General features: G+C 43.0%; 1 gene segment (V, D, J or C); it reads left to right on the top strand.

The window, feature by feature from the left end:
- Positions 1-17,556, top strand: part of LOC141148570 (Ig mu chain C region-like) — a 48,199-nt gene that overhangs the window by 19,010 nt on the left and 11,633 nt on the right. Inside the window, 2 exon segments of the C gene segment in view lie at positions 4,820-5,176; positions 16,414-16,725. Coding sequence covers positions 4,820-5,176; positions 16,414-16,725 — 669 coding nt within the window.

Raw genomic sequence — 17,556 nt, forward strand, 5'->3', positions numbered from 1 at the left:
GGGCACTGAGGTCTTTTCCCACAGCTCACTTGGTCCCTCTGCTTCAGAACACGGTCCGTGCACATGGTCAGTGGTCCCTCTGGCAAGAGTAGCTTTTGGAAATCTGCAGCAGTGTAGACTGCAACATGGTGTTATGCGAGTGCTTCTCAGATTCAGAAATGGTCTCACACAACACACTTCTCATCCTCTATGTTGAAAACTGACCTAGAACCCATGTTTTCCAGTCCATTTCCTCATCTCTCTGGCATCATTCTCTTGGACATGTAGTCCCACAAAGTTCCTAAAAAACAGGCGCTGCTTTCAGGGGACTACACACCCCACAGTTCAATACAGTTCCGAGCAGCACATTGTCCTTTGGACTACATGGGTGGACCTTTCCCAGACTGCAGCTCCCTCCCTTTCTCACAATGAGTTGGTGGAAGGGGCTTCCCATAATGGTGACTGCAGGCACACAGCCTGTGGCTCTGAGATTGATTTACTAAAGGCAACTTGACTTTGCACATTGCAAAGTTCAGTTGCACTCTGCAATAGCAGTTGCTCCAGGGCTTAGTAAATGAGCAGAAGCTCTGCTGTTTTTCATCATCCAATCATGTGCAATCAAAAATGCTTTTTTTTTATTTTCCTTGGATGTGATTGGGTATTTTTTACAAAGTAAAGCTGCACCACATTTACTAAGCTCTGAAGCAATGGCACTCGCAGAATGCAAATGCACTTTGCAAAGTGCACAGTCTAGGTTCCTTTAGTAAATCAACTTCAATGCACGGTATCTCACAAAAGTGAGTACAACCCTCACATTTTTGTAAATATTTTTTTTTATATCTTTTCATGTGACAACACTGACGAAATTACACTTTGCTACAATGTAAAGTAGTGAGTGTACAGCTTGTATAACAGTGTAAATTTGCTGTCCCCTCAAAAAAACTCAACACACAGCCATTAATGTCTAAACTACTGTCAACAAATGTGAGTATACTCCTAAGTGAAATGTCCAAATTGGGCCCAAAGTGTCAATATTTTCATGTGGCCACCATTATTTTTCAGCACTGCCTTAACCCTCTTGGGCATGGATTTCACCAGAGCTTCACAATTTGCCACTGGGTGGATGTTAGAGACCTTGCGCTCCTCCACCTTCCGTTTGAGTATGCCCCACAGATGCTCAATAGGGTTTAGGTCTGGAGACATGCTTGGCCAGTCCATCACCTTTACCCTCAGCTTCTTTAGCAAGGCAGTGGTCATCTTGGAGGTTTGTTTGGGGTCATTATTATGTTGGAATACTGCCCTGCGGCCCTGCGGTACATGTTGGCATTCATGGTTCCTGCAATGAACTTTAGCTCCCCAGTGCCAGCAGCACTCATGCAGCCCCAGGCAATGACACTCCCACCACAATGCTTGACTGTAGGCAAGACACACTTGTCTTTGTACTCCTCACCTGTTTGCCGCCACACACGCTTGACACCATCTGAACCAAATACGTTTATCTTGGTCTTATGAGACCACAGGACATGGTTTCAGTAATCCATGTCCTTAGTCTGCTTGTCTTCAGCAAACTGTTTGCGGGCTTTCTTGTGCATCGTCTTTAGAAGAGGCTTCCTTCTGGGACGACAGCCGTGCAGACCAATTTGATGCAGTGTGCCGCATATGGTCTGAGCACTGACAGGCTGACCCCCCACCCCTTCAACCTATGCAGCAATGCTGGCAGGACTCATACTCAATCTATTTCCTAAAGACAACCTCTGGATATGACGCTGAGCACGTGCACTCAACTTCTTTGGTCGACCATGGTGAGGCCTGTTCTGAGTGGATCCTGTCCTGGTGAACCGCTGTATGGTCTTGGCCACCGTGCTGCAGCTCAGTTTAAGGGTCTTGGCAATCTTCTTATAGCCTATGCCATCTTTATGTAGAGCAACAATTCTTTTTTTTTCCAGATCCTTAGAGCGTTCTTTGCCATGTTGAACTTCCAGTGACCAGTATGAGAAAGTGAGAGCAATAGCTTCAAATTTAACACACCTGCTCCCCATTCACACCTTGTAACACTAATGAGTCACATGACATCGGGGAGGGAAAATGGCTAAGTGGGCCCAATTTGGACATTTTTACTTAGGGGTGTACTCACTTTTGTTGCCAGCGGTTTAGACATTAATGGCTGTGTGTTGAGTTATTTTGAGGGGACAGCTAATTTACACTGTTATACAAGCTGTACACTCACTACTTTACATTGTAGCAAAGTGTAATTTCTTCAGTGTTGTCACATGAAAAGATAAATAAAATATTTACAAAAATTTGAGGGGTGTACTCACTTTTGTGAGATACTGTATGTGTCTCTCCCTCTCCTCTCACATGCCTTGTGGCAGGGGAGAGGAGCTGCAGCAGCAGTTGTTTAAGCCATTTGGCCTCCACTAACAATGATGCCAAGGCCATGCTCTTTATACTTTTCCTATGCGAGAATGTTTTGGGAGGAGAGGGCCAGATAAGTCATGTGATGCTGTCCTCTTGGCAGCACTTACATCCACTAACTCAGCCACATCCTTGTTAACTGAGCGGCACAGTGTTGTAGTGGATAGCACTTTCGCCTAGCAGTAAGAAGGGTCGCTGGTTTGAATCCCAACCACGACACTACCTGCCTGGAGTTTGCATGTTCAACCTGTGCCTGTGTGGGTTTCCTCCGGGTACTCCGGTTTCCTCCCACACTCCAAAGACATGCTAGTAGGTTAGTTGGTTGGTTTCTGTCTAAATTGTCCCTATGTATGAATGTGAGTTAGGGACCTTAGATTGTAAGCTCCTTGAGAGTAGGGACTGATGTGAATGTACAATGTATATGTAAAGCGCTGCGTAAATTGATGGCGCTACATAAGTACCTGAAATAAAAAAAAATAATAATAAATAAAAAAACTAGTACTTTTGAGCTTAGGTTGGAGATTGGAAAGCCTATGTGCAATCTTTCCCTTTGGTACCTCTACCAAGAACAGTATTTTTTCTGCAAGAAGGACTCCACTTTTAAGAATACCATGTCCCTGGGTATTTTACTTATCCATGGGTCCCATCTTTGGATGCAATTCCAAAGTATTTACTTGGGGACAGAAGAGGACTGTCCAGGGCTCATACAGCTTTTTAGATACCAGTTGTTGGATGACTCTCAGCATCCACAATTTCCACTGGAGCAATGCATCCACAAAATATGAGGGTTCTTTTGTTACTCTGGAACTTTAGCACAAAGCTACTTCAGGGACACAGGTTGCACAGAGGGTCGCACCTTGGAGCCCAGGTCCCAGCCTTGGAGCCTCCAAAACAAGCACACAGCCTGCACATACCAGAACCTCACTCATAGGACATCTCCCCACAGGGGGAACAGTCCCTTTCAGTTTTGTCATCTTGATCCAACCCACTGATGTTAAACCTGAGGTTGGCCAGCTAACAGACTAGACAGGACTGTTTGTATCCACCCTTGTCACTGAAGAGAGTCTAGCAGATGAGGTAATACAGATTGTCTCTTGGTAACAATGTTCTGCAAGAGGCTTTGCAAAAATAGAAGAACAAACGCAAGGCTGTTAGGGAACACATCCCTACACCTGAAAATATTTTTAATATTCAGCTACTCAGTAATTAAAAGATATAGTACCTGCAAGATTCAGTCTTTTATGTGATTATTTACTGGAAAAGAGTTCGTAGCTCTGGAAATATTTATGTCTCTGGGTGGGCAGCTTGAATATAAATTATGCCAAATTAAAGGGCGCTTCTCGTGCTGACAGCCTTAGGTTTTAAAAAGTAGAAAAAGACATTACAGTACATATATTCAGGGCTTTTAGTGGGAATGCGGGGGACCGCAGTTCCAGCACCTCCAGCACCTCCAGCACTGAATGTATGTATTGTCAAGGGGTGCTGGGGAGTGCTAAAGGGTTTGTTGATGCCGGCTTCTGGGGGATCTATTGTCACTGCAGAATCTATTGTTGCAGGGGATCTATTGTTGCTGGGGGGTCATAGGTTGCTGGGCTGGACCTCCTATTGAGAGAAAGGTCTATTATTGCTGGCTGCTGGAGGGTCTATTAATGCTAGCTGTTGGGAGATCTTTTGTTGCTGGAGTCTGTTGCTGGCTGCTGGAGGGTCCTTTGATGCTGACTGCTGGGAGATCTATTGTTGTTGACGTGGATCTAGTGTTGTTGGGGGGGTTTGTTGTGGTGGGTTTATTGTTGCTAGGGGGTCCACTGTTGCTTGGGGAATCAATTGCTCCTGGGGAAATCTGTTGTTGCTGGGGGGATCTGTTGTTGCTGGTCGCAGGGGATCTATTTTACTGCTTTTCTTGTTATCAATAACAATTTCTTTACAAATGACCTAGCACCTCAAAATAATACTTGGTTCTGCATTTTCTAAAACGGGCAGTACTGGGATGTGGGTATGGAGTGGAGCCAAGGGAAGGGGCTTGGAGCTGGGTGGAGAGAAGGGGTGACCCAGAAGGGGGGAGTACCTGCATCTATTCTCTGCAAAAAAAAGCCCTGCATATATTTCATTACATCTTGTTATGAAGTCTCAAAGACCAGTGCATAGTGGAAGTGACTTTTTTCAGCCTTAGAATATCTCAGGCTGATGGGACACAGGGGTCAGGAGATGGTGTAGGGCCGACTTGACCAGGGGAGGACTAAGGCTGCATATAAAAACAAATGTATCCCTGTGTGTAAGTCATCTTACATCTTCTTACACCCTCTTTTATTTACCAACACGTATGGTATAATGTAATAATTTTGGCACAACAAGAACAATGGTATGAACAGAAATTTCCTTGCAATTGAATTAGCAGCTGACGTGTTCATAATCAATTAATTTGCAGAAATGGGAGCTTTAAAAGTAATGGACATTGATGGTCCTACCAAGCTGATAGCGGGAGAAGAAACCTCTCTATTCTGTAGAGCCACCAATTGCCCAGAGAACACAAGAGTGACTTGGCTGGAGAAGAGAAGAGGACAAATCAATGAGATCCCAGAGTACCATGGAGGAGATAATGAAGAAGAGGAGAGACTGATGGACACACAGTATGGGGTCATATCATGCAAAGAGGGGCCAAACTACACATCTTCACTGAAGTTCAGACCCAGTATGATCAATCACAAAGATGTGACCTTCATCTGTAGATATAGCTGTGGGAAAGAGAAGAAAGAGAAAACATTCCACTGCAGAGCTATTTATGGTGAGGAGTGTCTATTTATACATCCATGATCTTTGCTCACTGTTGTGTATAATGGTGTAATAGCTTTAAAAAAAAAGGAAAAATGCCACCCAATCTCCAATGTTCACTTGTCATACCTTGTCTCTTTTAATAGGTTCACTTCTGGCAGAACAGAATGTTTTAACTTAATATTTTGATTTTATAAAATATGTACATATACTGTGCATAGGGAACTGACAGAATACAATATGTTTTAATACTTTTTTTTTTTAAATCAGCATTATACTGCATATTGGTATTGCAGATATACTCAAAATGAAAAGTATGCATGTAATCTGACCCAACAGCATTCCACTCAAGGTTCTAGGACTAGGTTCTGAGCAACTCACCTTTGCTCACAGATCACAGTGTCTTTGAGTAGCCTCCTCCTTCTTGCTTCTCAGCCAGACTTGTGAACCTAAATGGCCCTGATCAAAAGTTTACATACCCTGGAATGTCTGGCATTGGTACAGACACAAAAGGTGGCGCACACACAGGTCTCTTGATACCAAGCCATGGTCAGGTAGACCAAGAAAGATTGCAGCCACAACTGCCAGAATAACTGTTTGGGATACAAAGAAAAACCCACAGGTTACCTCAGGAGAAATACAGGCTGCTCTGGAAAAAGACGGTGTGGTTGTTCAAGCACTAAGACAATGTTTGAACAAATATGATCTGCATGATCGAGTTGCCAGAAAGAAGTCTTTACTGCACCAATGATACAAAAAAGTCCAGTGAGGCGTGTCAAGGTGTTGTCGGTAGGGCTTTTTTTCAGCAGGAATGCAGTTCCTGCACTTCCAGCATGGAATGTATGTAATAACAAGGGGTACTGGGGTGTGCTGTAGGGTCTATTGATGCTGGCAGGAATCTATTTTTGTGTGGGGGTCTACTGTTGCTGGGGTTATCTATAGTTGATGGGGTTCTCCATTATTCCCGGGATGGGGTATATTGTTGCTGAGGGGACATATTATTGCTTGGGTATATTGTTGCTGAGGGGAATTCATTGTTGCTGGGGTGGGGTATATTGTTGCTGACAGGGATCTATTGTTGCTAAGGGGAACTATTATTGCTGGGGTATAATGTTGCTGGGGGATCTGTTGTTGCTGGTGAAGTATATTGTTTCTGGGGGAATCTATTGTTACTGAGAGGGATCTATTATTGCTGGGAAGACTTCTAATATTGCTGGGGTGGGGTCTAATGTTGCTGGGGGATCTATTGGTGCTGGGTGCAGGGGATCTATTTTACTGCTTTTCTTGTTATCCTTAACAAAGTCCATACAATTTTTTTACCACTACAAAATAATACTCGGTTCTGTACTCTCTAAAAGGGCAGTACTGGGAGGTGGATGGGGTGGAACCAAGGGGCGGTGCTCAGAGGTGGGTAAGGGCAGAGACAAGGGACGGTGCTCGGAGGTGGGTAGGGGGTGGAGACAAGGGATGGTGCTTGGAGGGTTAGTAGGGGCAGAGACAAGGAGTGACTCGGGGGGGGGGGGGGGTTCCTGCACCTATTCTCTGAGAAAATAAGCCCTGGTTGTTGGGCATATTGTAACCAGGCTTTTTTTGTGGCATTGGCCCCATAAAGGCTTCTTTTTGGCAACTCAACCATGCAGATCATTTTTGTTCAAGTATTGTTATATTGTGCTCCTTAAAAACAACCTCACCGTCCCCCACACCCACTGGCACTCTTGGCTCCTCCCTCCCCCCAGAGCAAGCAGCTTGCAATGAGGGCAACTGAGCAGGCTAGTGTCAATTCACACACAGAGCCATGGCCCACCCCTTCCCCCTCTCTGTCCTGATTGGCTCACTGGCTGGAATTGACAGCAGTGGGAGTCAATGGCCTCAGCCAATGAGGAGCTAGAGTCCCCAGGGAACCAAGGCTCTCATGAGCATCGCTGGAGGAAGATCAGGCTAGGGTAAGTATGGGGTATGGAGGGGGGGGGGGGGCGGGGGGCTGCTGCACACAGATGGTTGTTTAATTTCATGCCTAGAATGCATGACGGTAAAAAGACTTTGAGCCTTTTTAGTTGGGATGTGTAAGTTAAATTTACCTCCATTTGTCCTTTTTTTAAATGCTGCAGAGAAGTCTTCGTTCTCCAAGTAGTTTTGCAGTTTTCTGCAGTTCCTAGTCATAGAGCTTTTGTTTGAGCTCAAGCAGCCATCCAGTAATAGTTTATCACATCAAACTAGCCCAACCGATCTATTAGACTGTTCCATTGCAGTAAAGATTCAGCCTGGTTACCTGTCAGATCTGGTGGTTTCCACACAATGGCATCACAAGCAGCAATATATCAAACAATCACTAGACATGTTAAATAAATAGACCACTCAAGATCATTTGGAACAAAAATTGGCAGCGGCCTTTATTATTGGTTTTAATATAATTGTAAAACAATTCACATAAAATCACCATAGATATTTGAACCAACTTAAATATACAATAACCATTTACTCAACTCAGCTATTACAGCTCAAGCTGTATTACAAAACCACATCAGTATTTATTAAACTGTCCCCATACAGACAGGAAGGCCGCAAGCCCTCCTGGCTACACCCAAACCGTGGCCTGTTCAATACATGTCTGGAGATTGTTGTTCATTATATCCAAACCAATATCGGACAAGTAAATTCTGTCTTTCTGATAAGGGCCCTGTATACCACCTTCTAATTCCAAATGATGATACGAGAAACCATAACCAAGCGCCATAAACTTTTCAACAACTCTATTTATACGTTTTCTTATTTTTTCAAAAGGGCAAAAAACTACAGACCTTAGCCATTTGTATCTAGGAATGATTTTGGAGAAAATAATGTCCAAACTGGCATACATTGCCTTGATAAACCGAATGTAATGTTTAATTTGAAAGATTAAATTCAAAGGTTTTTGGTTACCTATATAATTTCCCCCCCAAATGAATGACCAAAATATCCAGGAGAGGATGACCATATGCCGTAGTACCCAGCTCGGTCAGAAGTTCCCCCCAAGCCATACCTCTTTTACTATGCCAACACACTGAAAAAAGGCTAGGATCCAAATCCAGAGACTCTATATAAATCTGGGACGATGCTCTTCTGTGTGCCCAAAAAACAAATAAATGTCCAATTATTCAAACTATTCGCTGTCCACCTAAGTAATTCAAAAAATATTGTTAGGTCTCACATATAACTTAAAAGCATCCGATTTCCACCTTCCTAATTGCTTAATAATACTAGAATCCAAGCCCATTCTAGCTGCCTCTGTGGCAGCTCCAATGCAAAAAGAATAGGATGATATTAGGGTTGTCCCGATACCACTTTTTTAGGACCGAGTACAAGTACCGACATTTTTTCCAAGTACTCGCCGATACCGATTATCGATACTTTTTTTTCTTTTTTTTTTAGGGGGGGAGGGGTGAACGGTGTCTGTGTGTGTTTTTTTATTTACATTTTTATTATTTTTTACAATAATTTTTTTGTTATTTATTGCAATATTTGTTTTTTTTTTTTTTAGCAGCCCTGTTGGGGGGCTTTGGTGAGATATCAGGGGTCTTAACAGACCCCTGATATCTCCCGCTTGAGACAGAGAAAGAGACCGAGGATAGAGATTCCCCAGTCCCTTTCTCTGCAGCCTCAGCTGCACTGAGAATGAATGGAGAGAAGACAGCGGCTCCTCTCCATTCATAAACTGAGACATCGTAATCACAGGAGACTACAATGTTTCAGTTATGTGAATGGACAGAGTCAGCAGACTCTGTCCATTCACAAAGAAGGACATGGAGAGAAAGACAGCACAACGGAGGGGGACAGAGGAAGAGAGGGGGACAGCAGAACAGAGGGGGACAGAGGAAGAGAGGGGGACAGCGGAATGGAGGGGGACAGAGGAAGAAAGGGGGACAGCGGAACAGAGGAAGAGAGGGGGACAGCGGAACAGAGGAACGAAGGGGGACAGCGGAACGAAGAGGGACAGAGGAACGGAGAGGGACAGCGGAGGGGGACAGCGGAACGGAGGGGGCATGGTGGATGAGATGACAGTCAGCAGTGATCGCGTGTGGGGGAGCTACAAGCACCAATCACCGCTGTATGTCACTAAGCAGCTGAAAGCCGCTGGGGAAGAAGCTTGTAACTCCCCCACACGCCGATCACCGCTGACAGTCCAGGTATCGGGGGAAGCATCGGGAGCATTTGCCCGAGTACAAGTACTTGGGCAAATGCTCGGTATCGGTGCCGATACCGATACCGATACTAGTATCGGGACAACCCTAGATGATATATTTACATCACCCAAATTGAGGCGGCACAAAGCTTTACAAAGAACAGACTGAAGCTGAAAAACAGTCAGAGGAAAACCATTCTGATGTAATAGTAAAAATCCCCCTTCAAATGTTCTAATATTGAGATAAGAATTCAATAAGAAAACCAGACAGATTAGCTTGTTGGAGCATGCTGCCAGCATGATCTAAGAGCCTTTGCCCAGCTGATCAGTTTTTTGATCAATAAACGACTTAAAAAATTTAGGGGTTAGCTATGACGTCATGAATCCTAAGGCCCTGTTTGCTTCTAGGATTTCTTGGGACTAACTCAGAACCCTAATAGCAGCAAAGAAAGAAAATAGAAAATGCAGCTCTAAATAAGCATGCCTCATAAGGAGAAAAACAGACCAAATCAGAGATTTTACATAACTCCATCAAAATTTCTGGATTAATGGGTCTTCTTCTTCGTGAAATAAAAAGAGAGAGGGGCGCACCGGCCATGTGCATTATCTTTTGTAAAATATTTATTGAATAAAATGATAAAAGAAATTACTCACAAGCAGTTGTGGAACAGGGTGCAATGTGAATCAAGCACCGACTAGCAGCAAACAGTTCTTATGATGAGCGAAACCTTCCAGAGGTCTTAGAGGAAGATACAAGCATCACTACCGGCTTACGCGTTTCGAAGGGCACGTCCCTTCTTCATCAGAGCTCAGCTGACGCACGGAGAAGAAGCTAAAACATGATGGTAAAGAGTGCATTTTAAGAAAAAATTATACTCCTGATAATATTTTGTTCGTGTGAGACCAAGAATATTTCTTAGACATTAAATTATTCAAGAAAGATAACAATAAATGTTCAGAAAAATCTAAAAAACGCTGGTTTTGAGAATTAAGAAAAGACAGCCATAGCCCCCATGCAGTAGTATAACCAGACCATGTAGAAGGCGCCAAAGAATTGATAATTTTGTCTGTGACTAAACTATTTTCCAAAGCTACTGGGAGCATGAAGTTCCACTCACGTAGGCGTCCAGAAATAGCTGTAAAAAATGATTAATTTGAAATCTAGAAAGAGCATCAGCTATCCCATTCTCTTTACCAGGAACATATTTTGTTTTGACCCATATATTTAAATTCAGGCATTTATAGACTAAATAACGTAACAAAACTATGACCGGTCTAGACTTTCAAGAAAGGCAATTAATGTCATATAGAACACCTTTATTATCTGTACTACATAAAAGTCTTTTGTTCCTAAAGTGAACTCCCCAAATCCCAATAGCAACAATTATGGGAAATAATTCCAATAAAACAATATTTTTAAGTAAACCTTTTAATTTCCAATCCAGTGGCCATTGTTCTGCAAACCAATGTGTCTGCTAAATTGCGGCAAAACTCCAAGATCCTGCAGAATCCGTAAATAACTAAAAATCCTGAATCTCCTAAAATAAAATCCTCTTGCCAAACCAATCTCCCATTAAAATTCAATAAAAAATTTTGCCAGACTAGTAAATCTTCTTTCATGTCTTGTGACACCCTTATATGTGAGTAAGTATTTTTAAAACCCAAAATAGCCAGGTAAAGCTTTCTAGAAAAAATATGACCCATTGGTAGTACCCTACTTGCAAATGTTAGGAGACCTAATAAATTCTGAAGAATTTTCAGATACACTTTTTTGGCTCGAAGAATTCTAGAAATTAACATGCAAATCTTATTAATCTTTTCTGGAGGCAGACGAAAATTCCATAGCTATGGTTTCAATAATTATACCTAAAAATTCCAGGCATGTAGTTGGATAAACTGTTTTGTCATGCGCCAAAGGGATGCCAAAATTGAGGCATATGTCAAAAAAGGTATTTAATAATGATTCACCATTAACCGAATTGGCTGGACCTAAAAATAAAAAATCATCAAGGTAATGTAAGATATTATCCGTATGTGCAACTGTAGCTACCACCCATTCAATAAAGGATGAAAAGCTCATATAATAAAAAAAAGAAAGAGAGCATCCCATCAGTAAACACCTGTCAAAAAAATATTGACCCTCAAACTGAAAACCTAGGGAGCTAAAGCTATCCAGGTGAATGGGAAGGAGCCGGAAGGTTGACTTTATATCAGCTTTTGCAATCAAAGCTGCACGCCCAAGCTTCTGTGATTTAATAATGGATTCCTCAAATCATGTATAAGAGACTGGACATAAATCATCTCCAATCTGATCATTAAGAGAATGATCACGAGGCTATGACAAATGGTGTATAAGTCTGTAACTCCCAGGATCTTTTTTAGGAACGAAACCCAGAGGGGATAAACGAAAATAATCAAATGGAGGGGCATTAAAAGGACCAGATATCCTACCATCCTGAAGCTCTTTACCAATTTTGTCCCTAACAATTACTGACAACTCATCAACTGATTTAACATTTTTAACAAATGTACAACCGGAACCACTAAATTTAGGTAATTGAAAACCCATTTGAAAACCTTCAATGATTAATTGAGCAGTCATTTGGTCTGGATGCAGTCGCAACCACGGCTCCATGTTTGCCAGAATCACTGGTGTGGTGGCTTTTAAGACAGGAATCCTTACCCAGCTGATGCGCATTTATTGAAGATTTTTTAAAACATTTACTGACCGGATGAGGACCTGAGCAAAAAGCGCACTCATTTGGGAATCTACAAGAATTCGTCCATTTGCACTGTGTGTCGTTAAAAGAAAAGCAAATGCCTTTCCTATAAGAACCTGTCGACGTAGAAGGCAACGTGTTGTTCAGGCAAGGCACCAGAGGTTTCTGGGGGACAAATAAATGTAACCAGAGCCCTATATCCTTATTACCCCACTGAATATTAGGATGCACTGCCATTTTTTGCCTAAAAGATTCATCGTAGAAATACCACGATAAACCACCAAAATTTTTATAGGCCTCCAAAATTACATCTATGTGCTGAAAAAGGGCCAAGCTATGCTCTGGAAATTTTTCGCACATAATGCTTGCATATGTAGAGAATGCTTGGAGCCAATTATTAAATGCCCTAGCAACTGGCCTTTTTTTTATCATCTTCACCTTTATCTTTATCCAACCTAGAATAGTATTATTTTTGCGAAGGAAGTAATGATAGAATGTCTAAAAAATCCCCACGTCAAATCTTTTCTTTTGTGCTGGTGGACAAATGAAAAAACATGGGGACAATGTACAGGACATAGCTTCTTTCCCAGAGCTCTCAGGCACTTTGTTCAATGTTGAATTGTTCTGAGACAGAGCCTGAATAGGGGGAGAAACTAACATCAATGTATTGGTAACCTGCCCAAGCCCAGCGACCCCGGAGTTACCTGCCCATACAGAAGCCGCAGCATCATTGTCCGCCACCATTGGTTTGTGAGGTTTAACTGCAGGTAAATTAGAGATCAACTGCAAAAGAGTAGAAGACAAGGAAGATAAAAGGCTAAGTTGATCAGACTCACCAGCAACACTGACATCCCGTACATTGGATACCGTAGGACCCTGCTCTGAATCAGCTGAGACTGAGTATGTGGACTTCGCTGCTGTGACCAAGCCTGGGTTAAAACCCACGGCTACCCTGGGCGCTTCCGACAGCTGCAATGGCATTGCAAGTCGCCTTGACAACGAACGTCCAATCTGCGTCGCTGAGGAGGCTCCGCTCCTTCTCGGCTGATGTCGCTGACTCTCTTCCTGCGGGTGGAGACAGCCATGTCTTCACTCCCTCCCCTTCGTCTGGAGGGAGCCGGTGGAATGTATGGCCTCTTCTGGCTCCTCCTCCTTCGGTCCCGCCTTGCGACCTCGACGGATCCTCCTCCGGCAGTTCCGTCATGCCGACCCGGAACAGGAACTCCAGCACCTCTCCATCGTCTTCCCGGAGGGACTCTGCCACGCTGCCCGCATCTACTTCGCCTTCTTCGGCCGCCACCTCATCCGCAAAGGGACCCCTGCCATCGTCCTCTGGAGCCTCTTCATCCATAGGTAGGGAAAGACATCTTCGGATCCAGCCTTCAGTTTCGGCCCACTTCAGAAGCTGCCAAACCAGGGTCTTCATGCCGACTTAGGAGGTATAATTCTGCGGGCTCAGAGGGGAGCTCTTTTGCCTGAGCTCCTGCAGATTGGCATCTGACCCTATCCACACCCCCTTTATATAGGGACCTCCAGGGGTTCCAGAACCTTCTATTTAATTTTAAAGGCTCCCTTTTTTAGCAGTTACAAGGCTCCCCCAAGGCCACAAGCCCCTGACCTGAGGGGAGACTTGAAACCCCTGCTGCTACGATCCCATGAGAAAAAGGGGGGCGTGAAAATCCTATTCCCCTTTTCCCCATATTCTTATATATAGTGATCCCAAAAGACTAAGGGGTACATAAAGTGTAACTAAAGGCAAAACTTTTTAGGATAAAGGGGAGGGACTCCTGTCAGGATTTTACTGTTGTCTCTTCCAGTTAGGAAGATACACACTGTCAATTGTTCTGATAACCAATGTCGCCGGGAAAGAAAGTAAAAGAAAGTTAGACATGTGCGATTTGTTTCATTACGAATCTAATTTTGGACTAATTTTTTGCTATTCAGGGATTCGGATGTATCCGATTTTCCGAAGCACAATAGTAGCAAATTTTAACAAACCCAAAATAAATTATAATAAAACTAAATATCCGAATTTGAATTTAAAAATGAGTTTGAATTCAAAATGGAAACATGTTGCAATTAATACAGTATTAGTTAAAGAAGAGGGTTTGGGACAGTGAATGAGATGCAGGTCTCCATCCCTGTTAAATGCATGCAAATGAGGGGTTTTGGGACTTTGAATGAGGTGAGTAGGTGGGACCAAAGGATCAGTCACCGTTGTAAAAAATAATTTTATTGGTAAAAAATAGATGATAACATGATAACGAACCAAATGTCAGATAACAGTCACATAATCTATACGCAATGATAGATACATTGTGAACAAAGTAACAACCCATATATGATGCAGGGCAAAGATCCTAATAGATAATAAAATCATTCTAAAATGCACATAATCACAGAACTGCTAGATAAAACCATACTGGTATAAAAGACCTTATTAGAGAAATGGTTATTTTGGTGCATGTCATAAGCTTGACGCGTTTCGTGTATCGAACACTCTTCAGGGCAGTTTGCACTAAAATCTACACAAAATTATAATATATATATATAGATCGATCAATGGAGTACAGTGTGCATTGTTAAAGGGGAGGGTATACATATGGGGAAGAGAAAAAATCACTTATCCCCAATGGATACTTACATGCCAATGGAGTGGGGATCTATTATCATATATTACATGTTTCTCATATGGTTTTTCTTTAATCATCATTGGTATTTACTTTTTTGCCATTATTGGTGCAGCTATATGTGTACCCTGGTAGGGTCTGGGACTGTCTGGATGTCCTGTCTGACAATCATCCAGCAGCTGCAAGGCAGGTCAGGGCCCCCCCCCCACACGTCCGCTTCAGCGGATACGGGGGATCGGGTGGGTTTGCCCTCCGTGCATCGGCGTCACACCCCCATGCCATGCACATGATGTCCGTTGGACAATCCGGCGCTGGCATTGTGTTTTCTATCTGGTCAAACAAGTGTATGGCGGTGTCTCCAGCTGCTGTGGGCGGTGGCTGCCGCTGCGCTGGGTAAGGCTTCCTTCCTGTTTGTGTTTGCAGCATGTGATGCTGGGTGGAGCCCTGGAGGTGTGGCTTTCATTCCACCCATTTCATGCTAGCCTGTCTCCTAGCAGCACGTTTTCGCTAGAGGGCAACATATTTAGCCACTACATATTACTCCATAAGGTAGGGGTTTCTCATTCAATCCAGGGTTCATGCTTTTTGATCTCTTCACATTTTCACTTTACACTCTACTGTTATCCTTTTTTTTTTCACTATGGATATGGCATCTTTCTCTATTCTTTCTCTTTCTTCTTCTTTTTCTTCCTACACGGTGTGCAGTGTAATGCTGTCTCCCAGGGGCACGCTGGAGTATTTGTAGCCTGAATATGCAGCGATGGGATTATATTGAGCCTTCAGCATTGCTGATACTAAATCCTGGATCTAATTGGTGCATCCGGTGTTGGCCTTCCTCCCTCTAATGGCTGTTCCCATAATTAGTAACACTATCTACATGCCCCTGCTGAGATATTTAGCTATATCCAATATACTTTCTAACTGCTGATTGAACTTTCTCATCCTACCGTGATTTGCATGTTTTTGCATTTCAATTTAAGATAGAGAGACATATTTCCTTCTCTGTCTCATCTGTGAACCTTGGCCGTGTCCTGAGGAAGCCTAACAGCGAAACACGTAGACATACAAGGGCTCACTGCACAATAATCATAGATGCTTTATGTTACAACTGTCATTTTGTTTTTTAGATATTTGTATTTTTCAATAAATTTATATATTGCTATATCTTCTCCACTGTTTCTTAGCCTAAAAAGTCTGCCTCCCTGGTAATACTCAGTACTACCTGATTTTGTATCCTCAATGTTTTATGGACGTGGCTTATCTCTGGTGCACTTTCCTCCCCTTGTTTTATGTCAATGATTTTATCATCTATTAAGGATCATTGCCCTGCATCATATATTGGTTGTTCCCTAGTTCACAATGTATCTATCATTGCGTATACTATATGTGACTGTTTGATAGTTGTCACCAAAACAAGTTACCCAATTGGAAGATTTCCCTTCTATTCCTATTGCAGTACATTTTGAATCTTCACTTTTTAAGCATAGTGAGAATGGTCACAGGACAAATAGAGGGAACTTTCTCTGTGGGGGCACAGAAAACAATAAAAGCCTGACAGACCCAACCTTTCCTACTTTAGCCAAAACAAAAAAAGTCTGAGCTACACTTTAAGATCCACTTTACACCAGACCACATTCTTCTATTATGTGATTTGCTTATTTTCTTCATATTCATTTTCTTATTTTCTTCATATCAATAATATTTTCCTCATACTGTCTATGTTTTATGTAATAATTTTCAGCAAAGCCTCGGCTCTTAGAACCAGTATCACGAAGATTAGTTGGCCCTGGGGAGTTGAAGTATTTGGTCACTTTGGAGAAATTTTACCCCAAAGAAATCACAATCAGATGGACAAATGGAGTGGGGGAGCCACAAGAATCCTTATCATCCACAGAGTCATTCACAGATATTCCTGATGGGACACATAGTGTCTGTAGTGAGGTCACAATTCCAGAAGAGCTCCTGAAGAATCCAGAATTCACAGTACGGGTGAGCTGGGAACATGAAACTCTGGACACACCAGGGTATAAGGATCTATCTATCCGAGACTCGGGTGAGTTATGTGAGGTTCATCAGAGTATATCAACAAATATATATACATATCAGCTAGAATCCATATTAAAGCCAAAGGTGGACAAAAACTTGCTGTAAAATAGGGACTTTTTGTATAGTCAACAGAAAGTAATACTAAACATCAAGGAATCTATCAGGGGTTGCAGAACCACTGATTTATATCAAATATGAGCAGCTGTCAAGGACACGCTGCAGCTGAAGCTCCAAAGCGCACATAAATGTGCATGCGCAGCCCTGTGTGTGCCCGTCTTGCAGTGCACAGGCACACACATATGATAAGTGGCCTATATAAGTTCAGCAGGTGCACTAGTTGGTTGCTGTCTGATCTGCAGCTGTTCCCGTGTTCCTGTATCCTGTTCCTGTGTCTGACTTCTGTGATTGACCCGACTTGTCCTGACCATGTTGAACGCTATCTGCCCTGACCTTGGCTTGCCTCTAGACTCCCCTACCTCCTGTTCTTCTGCCTGATCTTGTGTTGCCGACCTCTGCCTATATCCTGACCATTCTCTGCCTGCCGTCTATGCCTGTATCTGACTGTCCATTGCTGGCCTGGCTTGTCTGATCTTGCATCCAGTTATTCATCTGCCCTGCTACAGCTTGGCTTTTGCTGGTTCTTCACCAACCATGTGCTACAAGTCCTCTTGCACATGCAACCAGTTGTTGTCTGCCAAGTAGCTGCCACCCACTGCCAACTCAGCCCAGGGACTGCTACTCTTGCTGCCATCTGCTGTTCCAGCTATCCAGCCAACTCCAGTGACGGCCCTGCTATGCAGCTCCAGGACCAGCGGAAGATCAATCAGACGCTCCTACC

This window comes from Aquarana catesbeiana, linkage group LG06 (genome assembly GCF_042186555.1).
Source record: "Aquarana catesbeiana isolate 2022-GZ linkage group LG06, ASM4218655v1, whole genome shotgun sequence".
In the NCBI taxonomy this organism is placed as follows: domain Eukaryota; kingdom Metazoa; phylum Chordata; class Amphibia; order Anura; family Ranidae; genus Aquarana; species Aquarana catesbeiana.